This window comes from Psammomys obesus, unplaced genomic scaffold, assembly GCF_907164565.1.
Source record: "Psammomys obesus unplaced genomic scaffold, mPsaObe1.curated_primary_1811, whole genome shotgun sequence".
NCBI classification, from domain to species: domain Eukaryota; kingdom Metazoa; phylum Chordata; class Mammalia; order Rodentia; family Muridae; genus Psammomys; species Psammomys obesus.
In genome coordinates, this window is record NW_026596131.1 from 12,328,171 (window position 1) to 12,347,243 (window position 19,073).

At 54.6% G+C, this 19,073-nt stretch overlaps 1 protein-coding gene across 5 annotated transcripts in view; it reads left to right on the forward strand.

Moving 5' to 3' along the window:
- Sec14l1 (SEC14 like lipid binding 1) overlaps window positions 1–12,249 on the forward strand; it is a 44,012-nt gene extending 31,763 nt beyond the window's left edge. For 2 of the 5 annotated variants that reach the window (XM_055592362.1, XM_055592363.1), the window contains exons 8-17: window positions 178–367; window positions 2,264–2,352; window positions 3,187–3,257; window positions 4,187–4,358; window positions 4,604–4,738; window positions 5,224–5,358; window positions 6,938–7,189; window positions 8,305–8,483; window positions 8,742–8,843; window positions 11,858–12,249. In XM_055592362.1, coding sequence (XP_055448337.1) covers window positions 178–367; window positions 2,264–2,352; window positions 3,187–3,257; window positions 4,187–4,358; window positions 4,604–4,738; window positions 5,224–5,358; window positions 6,938–7,189; window positions 8,305–8,483; window positions 8,742–8,843; window positions 11,858–11,975 — 1,443 coding nt within the window. In that variant the 3' untranslated portion in view covers window positions 11,976–12,249. Of the gene's footprint in view, window positions 1–177; window positions 368–2,263; window positions 2,353–3,186; window positions 3,258–4,186; window positions 4,359–4,603; window positions 4,739–5,223; window positions 5,359–6,937; window positions 7,190–8,304; window positions 8,484–8,741; window positions 10,631–11,857 lie in introns of those variants that run through there. The other 3 variants (XM_055592364.1, XM_055592365.1, XM_055592366.1) reach the window with 3 other exon arrangements.
- The last annotated feature ends 6,824 nt before the right edge of the window (window positions 12,250–19,073 follow it).

The window sequence follows — 19,073 nt, forward strand, 5'->3', positions numbered from 1 at the left end:
TGTGTGTGTGTGTGTGTGTGTGTGTGTGTGTGTGTGTGTGTGTGTGTGTTGCAAGGAAGGGATCCAGGGTCTTTATGTGCTTGAAAGCACTGTGCCCCAAGCTCACATTGGCAGGAGGTGCGTTTGACCTCTTTCCCCAGAGACTCGCAGGTGGCTTAGAGACCTCTCTCCTCCTAGATCCCGAAGGACGAGCATATTCTGCGGTTTCTGCGTGCCCGAGATTTTAATATCGACAAGGCCAGAGAGATCATGTGCCAGTCTCTAACTTGGCGGAAACAGCACCAGGTGGATTACATCCTAGACACCTGGACTCCGCCCCAGGTCCTTCAGGATTACTACGCTGGAGGCTGGCATCACCATGACAAAGGTAGGGTGAGCCTGACATGGTCACCTCTATGCTGTCTTGTGTGTCACCCTATGTGGCAGCCTGTAGCCCTTCCTTGAAGGACATGATGAGCTGGCGAGACCTTTCTTGAAGCCTGTTCACACCCAAGCCTGGACAGCCAAGCACTGGGAAGCGGCCAGGTGCCTTGCCTTCCGCTTTCAGAGAGTCTGGTTGAGAGAGCACTGCTCTTTGTGGTGCGGCTCAGTGGCACAGTGCTGGCGGCACGGAGTGATCCCCACTGTTACCGTGGCCGGAAGCTGCCTGGCCCAGGCTCTGCCTTGAAGAGCGGAGGAGAGCAGAGCTGGAAGCAGCAGCCCGATACTCCCAGCTGCCTCGCCCACCTCAGCCCTGTGGGCGGGTGCTCCTGCTTCACAGTCTTCCTGCTGCTGACCCACAGCCGGGCAGCCATGCGGAATGCACACGTGGCCCTGCAGCTAGGACAGGGGTACCGGGAATTGTGCCTTCTCCCCTCAAACATGTCCTTCCAGACACCAGCCCCTGGGCATCTTGGTTTGCTTGTTTGTTTGTTTGTTTGTTTGTTTGTTTTTTAATTTTGTGAATGTGGTTCTCCAGATTAATTGTGGCTGTATTAATTTTTGCTTTTGTTTTTATTTTTGAGACAAGGTTACATGTAGCCCAGGCTAGCCTTGAACTGTCTCCTAAATAGCTGACAGAGGCTTTGAACCCCTAATCTGTTGATTTTGTTTTTAATCTTGTATATAATTAACGGTCATGGTAACTTCTGAGTTCTGCTTGACAAGGAGGCCCTTTATGTAACATAGGCTAGCCTTGAACCCAAGGTCCTCCTGCCTTAGGCCCTTGAACGCAGAGACATGCTAGAGACACTACAATGTCCATGACTTTAATATATTTTTGTTGAAAATATACTACTTGTTGAAAGACTAAAGGTTTCGTAGTAAAATATTGACCGGCCAGCTGTGGTGGCTCATGCCTAACCCAGCAGTTAGGACTGAGTCTGGACAGTACAGTGAGTTCCAGGACAGCAGAGTTATAGGTGAGACTGTGTCTCAAGCAAAAGATTGACAGATGTCAGAAGAGCCAGGTGTGGTGGTGAATGCTTACAGTCCCACCCCTTGAGAGGCCCAGGGAGGGGCATCCCTGTGAGTTCAAGGCCAGCCTCATCTATGGAGTGAGGTCTAAGCCAGCCTGAGCTATACTATGAGGCCTGGGCTGCAGGGGAAGTTCTGCAGGGAAGTTCTGGTCCCAGGCAGGAGAACAGCAGACTTGGTGTGTTGAGGAACCTGACCTCAGCGCTGCCCTGTCCCATGTGGCCAGGGTTCAAACCATGACTGCAGGATGCGCTCTGGCCCATGATTATTCCACTCTGGTGGGTGGTAGCTAACTAGAGTGAGTTAGGAGGCCTGGTCATTGGACCTCCAGGCTAAGGAGCCTCAGACCTGGCATGTGCTGGCTGTAGGACTTGTGGGTTTTCCAGATGTGTGTCCTTAGGGAGGAAGGCTGGCTTTTAAAAAAATCTGACAGTAAATTTTTAATCACTTATGGGAAAATTGTTTTAAAATTTAAAAAAAGACCAAAACTGTGTATTTATAGAAAATATGTGGCCGTGCTGCTGTCCCCTGTAGTGAACACTGAGCCTAGCATCAGCCATGGTCACACAGATTGGGGAAACCAGGCAGGCTGCACCCAGCTCAGCCCCACTTGGCCCTGGGACCTGTCAGTTGCCGTCAGCTGATATGTTTCGGAGAGGTATTGCCCACACGTGCCGTCCTCAGGCAGAAGCCAGTGTTGGATCCTCAGAGTGGCCAGAGCCCCGTGCATATCTCAAGCAGAAGCCGTCTCTTAGAGGCGTGGCCTGCCACTCACTCGTCACAGCTTCTTCGCTGCCCTCCCTTGCAGATGGGCGGCCGCTGTATGTGCTCCGGCTGGGCCAGATGGACACCAAAGGCCTGGTGCGAGCCCTGGGAGAGGAAGCCCTGCTGCGATATGTAAGTGCTCAGCGGGGGCACTGGGCCGAGAGCCGTCCTCACTTGCTACCAGCAGGACTGGGCGCACAGCTGGCTGCTGGAACAAGTGTGCAGTGCCCCACACTTGGGGCAATGGAGGACGCACAGCACAAGCCTGAGGAGACAGCTTCTGCCACCTCTGACTTAGAGCGGTCACTCACGTCACAGCTCTTGCCAGAGCTCTTTCTGCTGATCTCCTCTTGCAGGCTGGTGGCCTCTCAGAGGCTGCTGAGCTGTCTCTTCCTGGTTCCAGGCCATCTCCATCTTCCCAGTCTACTGTGCCCTGGCCCAGAAAACAGCCTGTTCTTTCTGTTCGAAAACAAACTAAGAGTTAGAAAAGCAAGTCCCTTCTCCCCCAGTATCCCCAGTCCTTGTGTGCTGTGTATTCTTTTAGGTACACATGTCTCAGCCATGTGTGTCACACACAACACAGTCACACATTCTCTCTCTCCCTCCTTCTCTATCTCTCCCTCTCTCTGTCACACACACACACACACACACACACACACGCACGCACGTACGCACGCACACTCCCCTCACTCCTCACCTCCTGCCCCAAGCGACCTGTTTTGCACGCCCCCCACAATAGAGCTCCCCGCTCAGGTGACCTGACTGGTGCTTTCCTTGGCCCTCCTGCCTTCTCTGTTGCTGCTGCCATCTAGTCTCTGCAAGTGAATATCGACTGTTGCCGTGTCGGGTGTGAGGGAGGTGCCTGGGTCTTCCCGTCTCGTTCCCCCCCACCCCCCATGAGTCGTGAGTGTGATGTTACTGTCCCCCTGGACTGACCCTGGCTGCCTTTTGGACCTCTAATTACAGGTTCTTTCCATAAATGAAGAAGGCCTGAGGCGATGCGAAGAGAATACCAAAGTTTTCGGCCGGCCCATCAGGTGGGTGGGGCATCGTCTCTTGAGCGTGTAAGGAACAGGAGCTAAAGACTTTGAGTTGGTACCACAGTCTGATAGCTGACTGTTTACAACACATTCTAGAAGGTTGAAAAGCAAGTGACAAGGTTTAGCATTTGTCCCCGAGGTGCTGTCTGTGTGTGCCTAGGAGCCAAGACTACATTACCTGGTGGGGTTTGTTGTGTTTTCTCCTTCTCCCAACCCCCAGTTCTTCTTCAGGAACCAGCTTCTGATTGTGGAATACTATTTTGAAAAGAAGAGCCAGGCATGATGGCTCACACCTGTAATTCCAGCACTTGAGAGAGGAGGCAGGAGGATCAGGAGTTGAAGGTCATCTTCAAGTACTTAGAGTTCAAGGCCAGCCTGAGCTACACATGAGACCCCGTCTCAGAGAACTTTGTGCCGTGACTGAGGGCTGAGCAGCGTGGGCTCTGCCAGGCCGTGGCATGCAGGCTTCTGGTTACAGCTGCGTGTGCTGTCGTTGCTGAGCCAGTGCTCGACCTGAGCATGCCGTAGTGTCACATTCCGTGTCAAATGCCAAGTGTCTGCCTGAAGACGGCACCAGCTTGCTCAGCAGTGAGCAGGCATCAGCGGGGCTCTTGGTTGTTTAGTTGGATTTTCAGAGGTAGGGTCTCATTAGCCCAGGCTGTCCTTGGACTCCTGATCCTCCCGCCTCAGCTTCCTGAGCACTGGGGTTTCCGGAGTCTGAGGGGACTCGGTGGTTCAGGCATTGTTCCTCAGGGAGCATCTGTGTTTCACACGCACAGCTATAAATAAGCGCTCGTAGCACTGTACTCTTTTAAAACTGGTATATTTGGGAATGCCTGTAAATGACTTTTATATGAAAAGAACGAAGTAGGACACCATTGTCCAGGTGCCATCTGTTAAATAAACACGTCTTCACGCTCCCGCAGCTCATGGACCTGCCTGGTGGACCTCGAAGGGCTGAACATGCGCCACCTGTGGAGACCGGGAGTCAAGGCGCTGCTTCGGATCATTGAGGTCGTGGAGGCCAACTACCCGGAGACGCTGGGCCGCCTCCTCATCCTGCGGGCTCCCAGGGTCTTCCCCGTCCTCTGGACACTGGTGGGTTCAGATGGCCATCTGTAGTCAGCCAGGTGTACTCAGCACAGCCTCCACTGCAGCCCCAGCAAACGCACACACATAGTGCTTCTGACCCTTTAGGAGGGAAAGCAGGGGCTTCCTGAGGACCCTCGTGCTTGGCCAGTAGACTTGAGGGCCTGTGACAGCTTTGGCTCGACGCCTGGCCACTTATAGCCTCACATCGGGGGCTCAGGTTGTGAAGTCATGTTTTGTCTGCTCACTTGCAGGTTAGTCCATTTATTGATGACAACACCAGAAGGAAATTCCTCATTTATGCAGGAAATGACTACCAGGGCCCTGGAGGCCTGCTGGACTACATCGATAAAGAGATCATTCCAGATTTCCTGAGCGGGGAGTGCATGGTAGGCATGGCAGGAAGCTGTAGGCTTCGTCCCCGCTGCTTCGCACTGAAGGTTTCTGACCTTCTGGTTGGGACGTTGGCTTTATGTGTCCGGACAGCGTCGTGGGCCGGGGCTGACCTGCGCCGCTCAGGGACGTTGTCGGCAGTGCACATTTACATAACCCTTGCTAGGGGCCCTGTGCAGCACAGCGTCCTTTGCTCGCACGTGCGACACAAATGCTGCTGATTCTCATGTAAATCACATAATTGACTTTTCCTCACGCGTGTTAGTGAGTCCTGTGGTGACCCCGCTTCAGCTTGTTCTCACTTACTCAACGTAAAAACACATGTATTTAAGTGGGCTTTACAAGAATTTTGCTAAGTGCTACAGACTATTTGACAACATTGCCAGTGTCCTCCGCTTTCTCAGCTGCTGCCGAGGGTGGGCGTTTGGGCTGAGGCTGCCTGGCTTTTCCACGGTTTTCACTGCCACATTTACCTTCCTAGTGTGACGTGCCGGAGGGCGGACTGGTGCCCAAATCTCTGTACAGGACCGCAGAGGAGCTGGAAAATGAGGACCTGAAGCTCTGGACGGAGACCATCTACCAGTCGGCCAGCGTCTTCAAAGGAGCCCCACATGAGGTGCCCACCCTCTGGCCTCTCCCATGGGAGAGACACCCTCACTCCCTACCCGGCAGGCAGGGCTTCTCTTCGTCCTTGGCTCTTGGTCTTTAGAACTTGTTGGCAGTCATGTCAGTAAATGGCAACACTGACGCCAAGCTGCCTCAGTGGACACACTGCTGTTTGAGCAGAGAACCTTGGAAGCAGGTTGGCCCATTGACCGCTAGCTATTTCTCTGGAGATCCTGGACCAGTGCAGACTGAGTCTTGCCTGGGGAGGTTGTTCCAGCTCCTGGGTTTAGTTTGATGGTTTTCTGGAGCAAGTTTGCCTGCAGGCTTTCCTTGGCTGGCTTCTGGTCATTTTTTTTCTTAGTCTTTTGTCAGTCCGGTGGAAGGAGGAGAAATGAGCTCATGTTGTCCGGTTCTTGCCAGTGCGGCGTGTAGCGGCAGGTGCAGAAGCAGCAGTGTCCCTGCTTGACTTGCCTCTCTTCCTGTCCCTGTGAGCGAGCGCGCCGGGCTCACCCTCTGCTTAGCTCTAGGGCAGGTGTGTTGCTGAGTGTTCCTGGTGGGAGGCAGCACTTTCTCCAGTATGGGCCCTCCGTCAGTGTAGAGCTGGCTTCGCTGGTGGTGTTCTGCTGTGGCAACCCCTGGTTCCGCCGCCTGCCAGCTGACATCTTCCTGACAGCTGACTGACACACAGAGGCACACGCAAGTATTAGCCTGGGGCTGTGCTGAGAACCAGCAGGCAGAGACGAGTGTGCCTCTCTCCCTCGTGGTCCAGGCCCCATGCAGGGCACCGTGGATCTTTGCCTGTCCCTAGAATCACTCTTTTCGTTTCTTCCGTGGGGGAGGCTGGGGCTTTGTATTAGGCGGCTGTCATTTTGTCTTTGTTGCGAGGCGCCGGGGCTCACGGTGTTTGCTGTCGGTGCTGAAACAGTAAAGGCATCGTTCTGCCTTGGGGTGTAAGTAAAGTCACATCAGAGGCCTGCTGCCTGGAGTCAAGGCTCACGTCACAGTCCCTGTTGCCCTGTCAGCGCAGGGGCCAAGGTCTCCGGCTAGGTCTGCGCCTGGGGCGCTGTTTTGATGAAGAGAATAAGCTGCACCCTCTAGTGCCACCTGCTGCTCTGAGAGGGGCCATCGTGCCTCCTGGATCTGCTCTTACGACCTTCAGAGGGTCATGGTGGGCTGCATAGCTGCTTCTGCTCTGCAGCCTCGCGCGTCCTCACAGACCTCCCCTTCCCTTTGGGACCCTTGAGACTGATGCAGAGTAGATTACAGCTTTGGGATTGGCACTCCGCACCATCGACCATCACCCCCAGGGCACAGCTGATCTGTCTACCAACTTGCATGGCACGATTGAACCAGTCTAGTACAGGCAGCCAGCACTGCGCTAGGCCCCGTCCTGTTTATGGCCCTCTTCTTTAGGGCCTGCCACTGCTCCCTCGCCTGAGGCGGTCCACTAACTCTCATGTCCATGCTTGCGACTTTTCCTTAGTTGTGTTGGGAAGATGAGAAGTGGACTCAGCCAGCTCACACATCTGCCCCAGCTGCGGCCAGGCCTTGTGCTGTGGATTGGTTGCTGATGGGATCTCTTTCCACAGATTCTCATTCAGATTGTGGACGCTGCCTCAGTGATCACTTGGGATTTTGATGTGTGCAAAGGAGACATCGTCTTTAATATTTATCACTCCAAGAGGTCTCCCCAGCCACCCAAAAAGGACTCACTGGGGGCCCACAGCATCACCTCTCCAGGGGGGAACAATGTGCAGCTCATAGACAAAGCCTGGCAGCTGGGCCGGGACTACAGCATGGTCGAGTCACCTCTCATCTGCAAGGAAGGAGAGAGTGTGCAGGTAAGCCTGCAGTGTGACACTCTGCTCACTCAGGCCTGATGAGGAAGTGCCTGGCCCTCCAGCCCGTGTGGCTTCTGCACCAGGAGGAGGGCACAGGTGGGCTGCCTCACAGCCAGAAAGACTGAGCATGCCCGGGGGCACGGTGGAAGGAGAGGCCAGAGACCAGAGCTATGAACTTAGTAAAGTGTGTGGCTTTCCCCAGACGTGTTGGCACCCCTCTGCGGTGTGACAGGGTCAGGTGACTTCACTGCTGTGTAACTCGGCGTGGCTCTGCCTCCAGAGTAAAGTCACGCAGAAGCAAGAGGAACAAGTACAGCCAGGCACTGTGGCACACGCCTATAATCCCAGCACTCTGGGATGCAGAGGCAGGCAGGTCTCTGTGAGTTCGAGGCCAGCCTGGTCTACAAAGTGAGTCCAGGACAGCCAGGGCTACACAGGGAGACTCTGTCTCAGAAAACAAAACAAAACAAAATGAGGCTCAAGTACAGAGGACACCCCCGCCAGCTCTTGCTGAGAAACATGGCAGCTCTGTCCTGTGCTGGCTCGTGTTGGCCCCTGGGTCGCTCTCTCCCTCCATGGTGCTCGCTACTGCACCACCTTTGGCAGTAAATGCTGGCTTTCACTCCTGCAGTGCTCCTGGCCTGTACAATGGCCACAGGCTCTCCTCCTCTATGCTTCAGCAATGGGCTGCCAGCACATGAGTTGTCTGTGAGGCAGCTTGAAAGGGAATCTTCACCCCTCTTAAAGTAACGGGTGAGGGAAGTTGGCTTTGCCCCTGGATCTTTAGTCCAGAATGGAAAACATGGTTGGAGCAAATTGCCCGCAATGGGGAAGTGCCGGGATTGTGACGGAGAAGCTGTTCCCTGGCCTTCACAGGCCCTCTGACAGCCCGCCCTGCCAAGCCCCTGTTTCCTGGCAGTGTCTGGAGGCTGCAGGTTGCTGAGGGCAGTAGGCATGCCACACACAGTCTGCCTTCCCAGCACCTGGCAGTGCTGGCAGGACATCATTAGGCTGTTTGCTCACGGCAAGCTCTCAGGGCAGCCCTCGGAGCTCGTCAGACCTGTTTGAAGACTGGTAGAAGGAACATCCTGAGTTGCCACTGCCCGCTGTTGCAGGGCTCCCACGTGACCAGGTGGCCAGGCTTCTACATCCTGCAGTGGAAGTTCCACAGCATGCCAGCGTGTGCCGCCACCAACCTGCCCCGAGTGGACGACGTGCTGGCCTCCCTGCAGGTGTCCTCCCACAAGTGCAAAGTGATGTACTACACAGAGGTGATCGGCTCCGAGGACTTCAGGTGGGTGCCTGGGAGCGCGGCTCTGGCCGAGGTCTCTCCTTCAGGCCTGTGGGCAGGAGAGGGGATGTGGCCTGGCGCTCGCTAAGTGCAGTGTCACCTGTGGGCAGACCACAGGAAGCGGATGCGTCCAATGGGATGTTCGTGTCCCTTCCCTGCTCCGCAAGTGCTGATGGGGGAGGCGCAGAAAGAGGTGTGCTGGAATCCAGCCGGCATCTCCGGGCAGTCCTCACTCCTGTTCTCTGTTGGGCTCATCTGCAGAGGCTCCATGACCAGCCTGGAGTCCAGCCACAGCGGGTTCTCCCAGCTCAGTGCCGCCACCACCTCTTCCAGCCAGTCGCACTCCAGCTCCATGATTTCCAGGTAGTGCTGCGACGCCTGTGCCCAGTGCGGAGGGAGCCTCCTCCTCGACGCTGTGCTCCGCCCACGCCAGGATGTGCTGGCTCCTCGCCCTCTAGGTAGCAGCTAGCCCTCCAGAGGCTGTCCCAGTCACTTGCTCCCCAGACTGTCTTGACAGGTAGTTCCAACTCTACCCCTAACTTTAACTCGATAGCCATAGATTTTGTACAGCGTGCACAAAATCAAACCGGAGCACAAGGGCTCTCAAAAGAAAAGTAGGTTATCTACAGTAAGAGACTGACTGGTCTCAATTGTCGATGCAAAAATTTTCCAACAAACTCCACCTTGTCCACTAGTGAATGACTTGTGTGACATCTGCAGAGACGAGCCGCCTCCTCCACGGAACTGAAGCTGCCGCGGCAGCACTCACGCTGCACCAGAGTCCTCTCCGCTCCCTGTTAGTGGAGGCGGCCTGTGGATTCAGGACAGCCCTTGGGGTCCCTTTCCTCAGAGGACTTGGCAGCTTGCAGGAGCACCCAGCCCCGGGGCTGAGCCAGCCCACTCCTGAGCAGGCACCCACAGCCCAGGAGGGGCTGTCAGGGCCCCTCTCGACTCCCAACAATATCGCCATCATTAAACATTGCTTTCTCTTTCCTCCTCTTCAAATCTTTTGATATTTTTCAGAGCAAAATTTTTCTGTCCGTGAACTTGGGGAGGGGAGCAGTCTTTCCCTCTGCTGAATGCTGTTTTTCCTTCTGCAGGTGGGCAGCTCTCTGCCCTCCAGCACCCAAGGTCCTTAGCCAACAGTACCGAGGGTCCTCGGCACTCCTAGTACCCAGGGTCCTCAGTCCCCCTAGCACCCAGGGTCCTCGGCTCTCCTAGCTCCCAGGGTCCTCAGCCCTCAGCACTTAGTGTCCTCAGTCCTCAGCACCCAGGGTCCTCAGCTCTCAGGCGGGTGTTTGGAAGCAGTAGGTCACACTTCTGGAGGTGTGACAGTGCAGACCCCAGCAATGCTGTCCAGGGTGGCGCATGGCTTGTAGTGGCCTTGGGTGTGTCAGTGGATGCTGTGAGTGTGTATGCAGGTGCTGTGTGTGTGCATGAGGGGGCGGGCTGCTTTTGGGGATGGACCAGCGGAGCTTTACATGGATGGTAAGCATTTCATAGAAGCAGACCAGACACTGGGATGGTGTGTCTTTTTTTTTTTTTTTTCTTTGTGATCCCGACTTCCCAAAGCCTGCTGTCTGAGCAGGGTCTGCTTGACTGCTTACGTGGGGAAAGCATGTTTCTTACGAAGCTGTCTGGAAGTTGCAAGTGTCTGATCTCCAGAGAATGGCATGGGATCTGTTTGTGTGTGTATTAAAAGTGTCCAAAGATGTGTGCCAAACCCACATGGCCATGAGCATGTGAGACAGGTATGGAATCATGTATTAATGCCGCTTTGAGGTGTTGGGTAGCTGGCAGTGTGATGTGAGCTATGTCAGCAAGCATGAGGAGAGACTACACAGCAGCCTGGCGTGGCCAGTGAAGCCCCCTGGCTCCCGGCGCCCTGAGCCGTGCATTTCCTGTGCGTGGGAGCTGTTTCTAGACAGCACAGCAGGGCATCATGCTGCTTCCAGTCAGGGCTTCCCAGCTCCAAGCTAAAGGACCTGAAGATGCCCCTGCTCTTTCTCTCTCCTCTCCCCCTCTCTCCCCCTCTCCCTCTCTCCGTGTCCCAGATGGCGATTTTGCTGACAGCCTCCAAGAACACGCCTCACTCGACAGCCCACATGTGCCCGAGGTGTCTGTCTGAGTCGCAGCCTGTCCCAGGCTGAAGATCTGTTCCCCTTAAGCCCGTTGAGAAGTGGCCCTGCTCAGCCCCTGAGAGCTGAGCGCATCTTTAAGAGCTTAAAGCACACGACTGCACACTCACGGGCCTTCAGCTCCCCGAGCCGCAGGGCACTGGCTGCCTGGGAGGGGTGACGAGGTGTGACGTGACCCTGTGGGGCTCACAGAGCCTCTTGTTGCAGTGCCCGGCACTCTCCTAAAATGCTGCTGTCTCTCACCTTCCCACCCCAAGGACTCACTCTCGGGGCTCTTCCTGTTTCTCATGTCTTAATTCACTCTCCTTCCTGAATCCATTATTTGCATATCAAATTCTGTAAATGTTTTGTAAACTTATTACCTCACTCTTGGTAATATAATACTGATAGTCTTTAAAAGATTTTTTTATTGTTATAATAATAAATGTGAACTGTTTAACTAAAGTATCCTTTTCTTCTTGGGAAGGCCCCTGTGAAGGGGAGGCCAAGCTACTGAGTGGCTGCAGACCACCCTGCCTCTCTCCTGCCTCTCTCCTGCCTCTCCCCTGCCTCTCCCCCACCTCTCAAAGGCCTGCCGTGCCTTGCAGTTGAGCACAAAAGACATGGCTGGTTTAGCCTGGCTCTCAGTGCCATCACATTGCTTAGCAGTGAAATAGGTTTCTCCAAGCAGGTGCCTCTGGGATTTGGGACAGTAGGCAGGGTGGACCTGGGGAGGCTGGAGTGACCTCATCCTCGCTCCCCTCTTTTGAGGGCCTGCCGAGGTAGCAGAGCCCAGCACAGCAGGGCAGGGGGCAAAGCCAGAACCTTTCCCCAAAAAGGGAAGGGCAAGCTCTGTCTTAACTCTGTCTTTACTGTTCTAGTGGGCCCAGCTGGGGGCCTGATCATGCCGTATAAGGCAGGAGACTCCCAAGTGTGTCTCACAGCCTGGCATGTAAGCCCTGCTGGGTGACGCGTCTGCCCTTGGCAGTCAAGCTGACACTCCAGCTATCTGGCACTTCCTGCTGAACTTGCAGCCGGAGGAAAGGCTTTCCCAAGGTTGGTGAAGGCAAACTTACCTCTCCTTGGCTCCAGGGTCACATTCTTGTGGAAATGAGACGGCCTGGGAATCTGCAAAGCTTAGAAGCGTCTAGCCTGAAGTTCTGTCTTGGCTGTTCTGATAGGCGCACTCTGAGTGGCATGCCATTCCTAGGCCAGATTGCTAGCGTGTCTCAGCCAGAAACACCATGTTTTCTTTGACAGGGTTTTACCATGTCACCCAGGATCTCCTAGACTTCACTCTGCAGGCTGGGCTGCCATGAAACTCACCATGCTGCCTCTTCCTCCCAAGCACTGGCATTACGGATGTGTTCCACCATAGCTGGCTCCATGTTTTCTTTGATGCCAGAAAACTCTGGCCCTGGACAACTCTGACCAAACCTAAACCTTGGAGTACCTGCAGTTCTCAAGTCCCAGGGGAGGCATTTTTATCAATGTTGTCATGAAACAAACCAGCTGGACTCAGTTCTGCTCAAAAAGTGAGGGCTTTGGCAAGATGGCCCGGCAGGTACTCACTGCCAGGCCTGAGGGCCTAAGTTCCATCACTGGGACCCACGTGGTTGTAAGGAAAGAATGGACTGCAGACTGTCCCCCGACCTCTATGCACACGCTTTGCTATGCATGTGCCCACACAAGGAACATACAAATGAATGTAATTTTTAAAATTGAAAACCAAGGACTTAACTAGGTATTCTGGGAAGACAGCAATGGTGTCTCATAAATACAGCAAGAATAAAATATATAGCTGTTGGAGAGCCAAATCCTATGCTCCAAAATGCTGAAATGACAGGATTTGTTGTATTTTTCCAGTTGCTCCTGTGACCATTACTACTCTGCCCACAAAACTAAGCAGTATGGTATCCTAGAATGTTCAAAACAGTGGTGCCCTGGACAAACCACTAGACAAACCTCGTGGCCTCTGAGGAGAAAGTAGGGGTGGTCTGGGAGATGCTGTAACAGGAATGCCTCTGCAGCCTGGGGTCTTGCTGGACAGATGGGCCTGGGGGCAGCAGCAGACTGGCCTACCTGACCTGTCACATGCACATCGAGCAGCCAGGGGTGTGGGTGGCTGCTGGGCACCACCAAGATCGCTGAACCGTGAAAGCCTGAGAACACGCACACCAGTAACCCCACATCAAGCGGATGACTCACCGTTAAACACTGAGTTTGAGGCCTGGCCTGTGGGTCAGCTCAGAGAATGGTGGCCTAGCCTACTGGAAGCCCTGGTCCTATCCACAGCACTACACCAAACATGGAGGTTGTGCCTGCCTGCAATCCCATCACAGGAAAGCAGGAGGGTGTGGAAGTTCAAGGTCATAAGGTCATTCTTGGCTCCATGGAGAGTTAAGAGGCAGCCTCGGCTACTTGAGACCCTGACTCAAAAAGTAACACACACACACACACACACGAATTTCTGTTGTTTGTTGTTTTTTCAAAGGGTTTCTCTGTAATCCTGGCTGACTTGGAACTCGCTTTGTAGATCAGGCTGGCCAAGGACTCACAGAGATCCTCCTACTTTGGTCTCCCTGCTGGGGATTAAGGGCATGTGCCACCATGCCTAGCTCTTGTCACCCCTCCCTCAAATTTTAAAAAAGTGAACTTGAGCCTGAAAACAATGGAAGTTGAGATTTCAGTCAATGAACTTTGAGAAGCTCAGAGCGGAGATGACAGGATAAGTTATTTCATGCTCAGACACTAATTAGCGAGGAGCAGGAAGTGAGGAAATGAGGAGAGCTGTAGCCCTGAGTGAAGAGCCACACATGATTGGCGCCTAGAAGGTGGAAGTAAGGCAGGGGTGGGAGCCAGGGCCCGAGGGCTGAAATCAGGAAGTCTGTCTTTTTTAATTTATTTTTTTATGTCAATCACAGGTTATTTACTTTGTATCCCAGCCGTAGCTCCCTCCCTCATTCCCTCCCAATCCCACCCTCCCTCATCATCTCCCTGCCCCTTTCCAAGTCCACTAGTAGGGGAGGACCTCCTCCGCTTCCATCTGACCCTAGCTTATCAAGTCTCTTCAGGACTGGCTGCAATGTCCTCTTCTGTGGCCTAGCAAGGCTGCTCCTCCCTTGGGGGGGGGGGGTGCTTTCAGTGGAAGTGCAGAGCTAAAGATGTCCTTGGGGAAAGCTCAGCGGATAAAGGGACGGGCCACCAAACTTCAAGACCTGAGTTTCATTCCCGGGACACATTCAGCGGAAGGAGGTGTCAACTCCTGAACTCCACACGTGCTCTGTGAGGTGTACATGACCGCTTACATACACGCAGCCATACATGCATACACACACACCCATACACAGGCACACAGACACCACACACACTCAAACACAATTTAAACGTTTTTAAAAAATTCTTGGCGCAGGTAAGGCCAGGAGCAAATGAAATGAGATTCCAGAGTGAGCTAATGGCCAGCAGACTGGCTTTGGAGTCCAGGGCCCGGTGACGCTGCTCATGGGCCTGACTCAGGAATCCTGACCCAGGGCCTCTGGGGCTCTGGGGAAGCTGCCGGTGCCCGTGCAAAGCCCTGAACGGCTGGTGGCCAGGCTGTCTACAAAACTGAGACTAGAGTGGTGGGTGGGATGGCTGGTGGCAGTGCGACCCTCCTCAGCCTGTTAGAGTGAGGGAAGGGATGAACAAACATGCTAAGTGATATTCTGTGTGTCCTGTGGGTTCGTGATCCAGTAATAAGGCAACTGCAGGAGGTTTTGTTTTGGGGACAGGTTCTCGTTCTAACTTGGGCTAGCCTGGAACTCACCATGTAGACCAGGCTGGCTTTCAGCTCACAGCAATCCTCCTGTCTCAGCCTCTCAGACTGCTCAGGTTATGAAGTGCCTCCATCCTCAGCTAATTATGGGATATTTTAAATCTGCCCCTTGTCCAGAATTCCATGGGGAGGCACAGCAGGGAGCGGCTAGCTAAGGGCTCTCTGGGCACAGATATGAACTAGACAGTTACCAGGGAGCCGTGGGCTTTGGGACAGGGAGTTCTCATAAATCCAAGAGGCTTACTAACGTGTCAATAAATGGCCCAGATTGAGTTGTTTCTGACACACACAAAGGCTGCTTTCGGAGGGGAGGAAGTGGCTCTGTGGACAGAGTTTGCCTATCGTAAGGAAGGGGCCCAGATTCTGTCCCCAGCATCACAGAAAGCCGTGTACAACTCGCACGTAATCCTAGCTCTTGGAAGGTGTGAGGCTGGGGAGCCATGTGACCAGTGGAGCCAACCCGGAGCAAAGAGACGCTGAGATGTGTCCAAATCCTGAAAATCTGGTCTTGAGACCTACAAGAGTAGGGCTGCTCCATCCCTGCCCTGGGCCTGCGCGTCCCAGCACGCACAGCCTTATGGCCCCCACCTCTGCCGCCCTTCGGCCAGGCTACAGGTGAAACTTTGCTTCTTAGAAGGTGGAGTCCAGCAAGCACTTGGAATTCCTCTTTCGTGCAAATACGTCATTCCCAGCACTCTGCACCCCCACACCCCGCCAGTGAGCTGTGCGCACTCCCAAAGCCTCTACCCCCTTGTCAAAGTTTAAATGGCCTTCCTTTCCACCACCCCAGCCCTAACGACATGACCTGTCTCACTGAAGCTGTCGCCCCACCCCGAGAAGGCTGTTTCTCAAGCACTCACAGCCAACAGAGGTCCTGCATTGCGTCCACCCTCCTGACTCTCCAGGGAGGCGTTCAGCAGAGCCAGGAAGCAGAAAAGAGGCAGCAGGAAGGTTGAGGCAGGAGGATCACACAGTCAAGGGTCGTCCTCATCTATTATAGATCTAGTTTGAGGCCAGCCTGGGTTTTGTGAGACCCTATCATAGAAACAACCAAAAAGGAAAAAAAAAAAAAAAAAAATGGAGACCAGGACAAGTGCCTCATTCTGGCCCCTGCTGTGATTGGCATGTGGTGGTTCTGGCACGTGGTGTATGTTCAACCTGTACAGAACCTGTTTCCTCTCTTTATAGCAAGGGTGGAGGTGTTCAGTGTGCCTTGAAGGAAGAACACGGGTTTTATCTCCTCACCAGGTGTTGTGAGCAGGAGCTGTCCTCAAGCAGGACTCGCCGTGGCCATGCCAAGGACAGCGACAGTAGGAGCTGGGTGGAGGCGCGGAGCCACCAAGCCAGCCCTCACTTTGGTTGTTCCCGAGGGGAACAGGCTGCCCCAGTTAACACTGAGCCTTGCTGTCACGTGCTGTCCACGGCTGTTCTTTCCTCATAGTGGAGGCCTGGGCTGTTGCCCACGCTGACCTTGACATTGGGCTTAACCAGAAACAGAGACAGTCTCTACAAACGATCCTGAGCTCTCACAGACAGTTCGGTGGTGCCAGCCCAGCCACTGTCCCTGCTCTTAGGTGGGAATCAGAGCTGCTGCCTGCGCCCCTTCTAGCTCCGTCCCCAGCTCATGCCATCCATCGCTGAGTTCGTAGTCATCCCACGGCTGATGTGTAAGCCCAGACGAGCTGCCCTGCTCTGCCGCTCTGGCCCTGGCTGGGCCGCTTCACACCCATGACGGGAGGCTCCTGGGTCTGTCGCCTAAGGGAAGCCTGCTCCAGTCCTGGCTCACTCCTCGCCTGGTGTCAGCTCCTGCCTCTCGGGATCAGGCAGGAGCCTCCAGAGGTCCTCACTGTCAGCACTCACTACTGGAGAGATGGAGCCTTGAAGGTGGACCTCCTAGGAAGCCTTTAGGGGACCCCGCTCTAGATGGCGGGGTCCCTACCTGACTCTGGCTTCCTGCCAAGCACATCACAGATCTGTCAGTATCGTCACCCAAAGCCTACTGATACCTGGGACCCCTGCAAAGCTGTTTTGGAAGAATTGACCTTTTTTGGGAGATTGTGTAAAACAGATGTCCTCTATCAGGCCAAGCTATAACTAGGATAAAAAGTTCACAGGCCCCACCCCCTCCTGGAGAGTGGTTCTCCTGACTGCCCCCCAGGCATCCTGGCTTGAGCTGGAATGTCAGCCCTTTCAGTCCCCAGGCTGCTAGGCTCTGGTAAGGGTCTATGTTGTGTTTTCTTTCTCTTCAGCAGAGGACGTGAGATGACCGTGGACAATGGAAATGAGCTCTTCGGCTCTGGAGCCCCCCAAGAATGGGAGGGCAGACCGTTTGCAGGGGTGAGCTCCAGGCCCAGAGCTGGGGGAATGGACAGAGGAAGATGGGGGCCATGAAAGGCTGCACCCAGGCTTTTGGCTCTGCCTCCCTTGTCTCCCCAGGCTGGCCTATAAGCTGCTGGCATCAGCCCCTGTGGCGTGTGCAGCTCACCAGGCTGAGATGTCTGCTCTGCTCGTGCTTCTCCCCATGTGGAGCCTGAGGTGGCCTGCCCTGGGGAGGCAACCTTGACATTCCAATGGAGTCAAGTTGAGCGATTTCTTGCAGGCCCTTGTAAGTGGGAGGTGATCTGACCTTGGGCCCAGGCACCTCTGCATCCCCAGACCCCTCTTCCCGTCAGCACTCAGCAGCGTGCTTCGCTGGTGTCTGTCGAAGGCCCTGCCACCCACACTGGACTCCACCACACACTGGGCTTTCAAAAAACTCAGTTGTTCTTCTGACTTAAAAAAAAAAAAAATGAAAATAGTTTCATGGACTCTTAAGAGAATGATGGGCCCTGTGAGAGGGCAGACGGATCCCAAAGGCAGGAAAAGGAAGGCTCAGCACCTCAGGCCTCCCAGGGCTTCCCCAGAGGGAAAATGGGAGAGCCTGTCAGTCAGCATCAAGATCGGGGGCAGGAACAGGGGGAGCGCGTTATTTTCTTACTGTGACAAGATATCTGACAAAGGTGACCCAAGGCCACTTTGCCTCATAGCTTAAGGTACAGTGTATGATGGTGGGGAGTCAGAGCCACAGCTGGCTTGGCAGCTGGTCACATTGCGCCCAGTCAGGAAGCAGAGAGACACGATCGCTGGCACTCAGTCCATTGTCTCCTTTTTAGGCAGTTCATACCAGCCCATGGCATGGTGCCATGTTCCTCCAGGGTGGGGCTTCTCACTTCAAAAGTTCCTTGAAGACACACCTGGAGGCGTGTCTCCTAGGTGACTCCAGACACTGTCGAGTTGGCGATACTCACCCCCACAGGGAGCAAGGCTGAGCTGTCGCCGCCTCCCACCCATCCTCTTCCTCCACTCTGGGCAAGGACAGGGTGGAAAGAGGTGTTTCCTCAAGAAAGGCCTCCCCCCTCGTGTCCCCTCCGCCGAAGGTGCTGGCAGCGTTGCTCTCCACTTATGGCCACCTGCACAGTACAAAGCTTGCCTCCGTGCTTTTGTTTTGGTTGATTGGTTGGTTTTGGTTTTGGTTTTGGTTTTTGAGACAAGGTTTCTCTGTGTAACAGTCCTGGCTGTCCTAGAACCCACTTTGTAGACCAGGCTGGCCTCTAACAGATCTGCCTGCCTCTGCCTCCTGAGTGCTGGTATTAAAGGCGTGCATCCCCATGCCCGGCCTGGCCCAGCCTGGCCCAGCCTGTGCTTCTTCTCAGGGACTGTGCCCCGAGGCTGCCAGGGAAGCCAGGGAGAAGAAGGCCTTCCCCACCAGTGGAGCAGGATGGCTAGCTTGCAGCTTCTCCCTTGGACCTGGGCATGCTTGCACCACTGGGCATAGGCTTATTACTCCCTAGAGCGGTGACTTTCAACCTGTGGGTTGCGACTCATTTGGGGGTTGAACGACCCTTTCATGGGGGTCGCCTAAGACCACTAAAAAACATAGATTCATAACTGAAAAACGTTATGCTTCATAACAGTAGCAAAATTACAGTTATGAAGTAGCGGCGAAGATAACTTTATGGTGGGGTCACCACAGGAGGACCTGTCTTAAAGGGTCGCAGCATCAGGAAGGCTGAGAGCCGCTGCTCAACAGGGAAACACAAGCCCCAGCTTGGTGTGGCCATCAGAGGAGTAAGGGACTGAGGCTCTGGAGATCTAGAGGGAGTCAAGCCTCACCCTTCAAACATGGCTGGCTCTAGCTGGAAGCTGGGCAGACCGGGTGGTGGGCCTGGCCTGTGGGGTGTTGACTGAGGACCTGAGCCACCCCCTTGCCCAGCCCGTCTCATCTGGCTTCCCTGGCTCTCCCTTTAGTCCACTTCTGCGTCTCAGAGACTCCTAACACAGCAGGGCTTCCAGCCAAAACTTCAGGGATTAGGTCTGAGGGGAGCTGCTCTGGGAGAGGGGTTGGGGTGGGTGACCATTGCTTGCCTCTCACAGCCTGCCCTGCCAGCCAGGTCGAAACTGCCCGGGGTAGGCTGGCAGGCCTCCCAGGGCTGCCAGAGGACAGCTTTGCTTGTGTAAGGTGCACGCTGGGTCCTCAGCCACTCCATTTCATTGCTTAAGTCAAAGGTGTGGGGCTGTCTCCAAAGGAGCAACCGATAAGCTCTAGGCTCGTCACTGTTGACTGAAGGTCTGGGCTCCCTGAGGACCTTCGCTAATCCCTGCTTTATTGAGGCTTCACGGTGT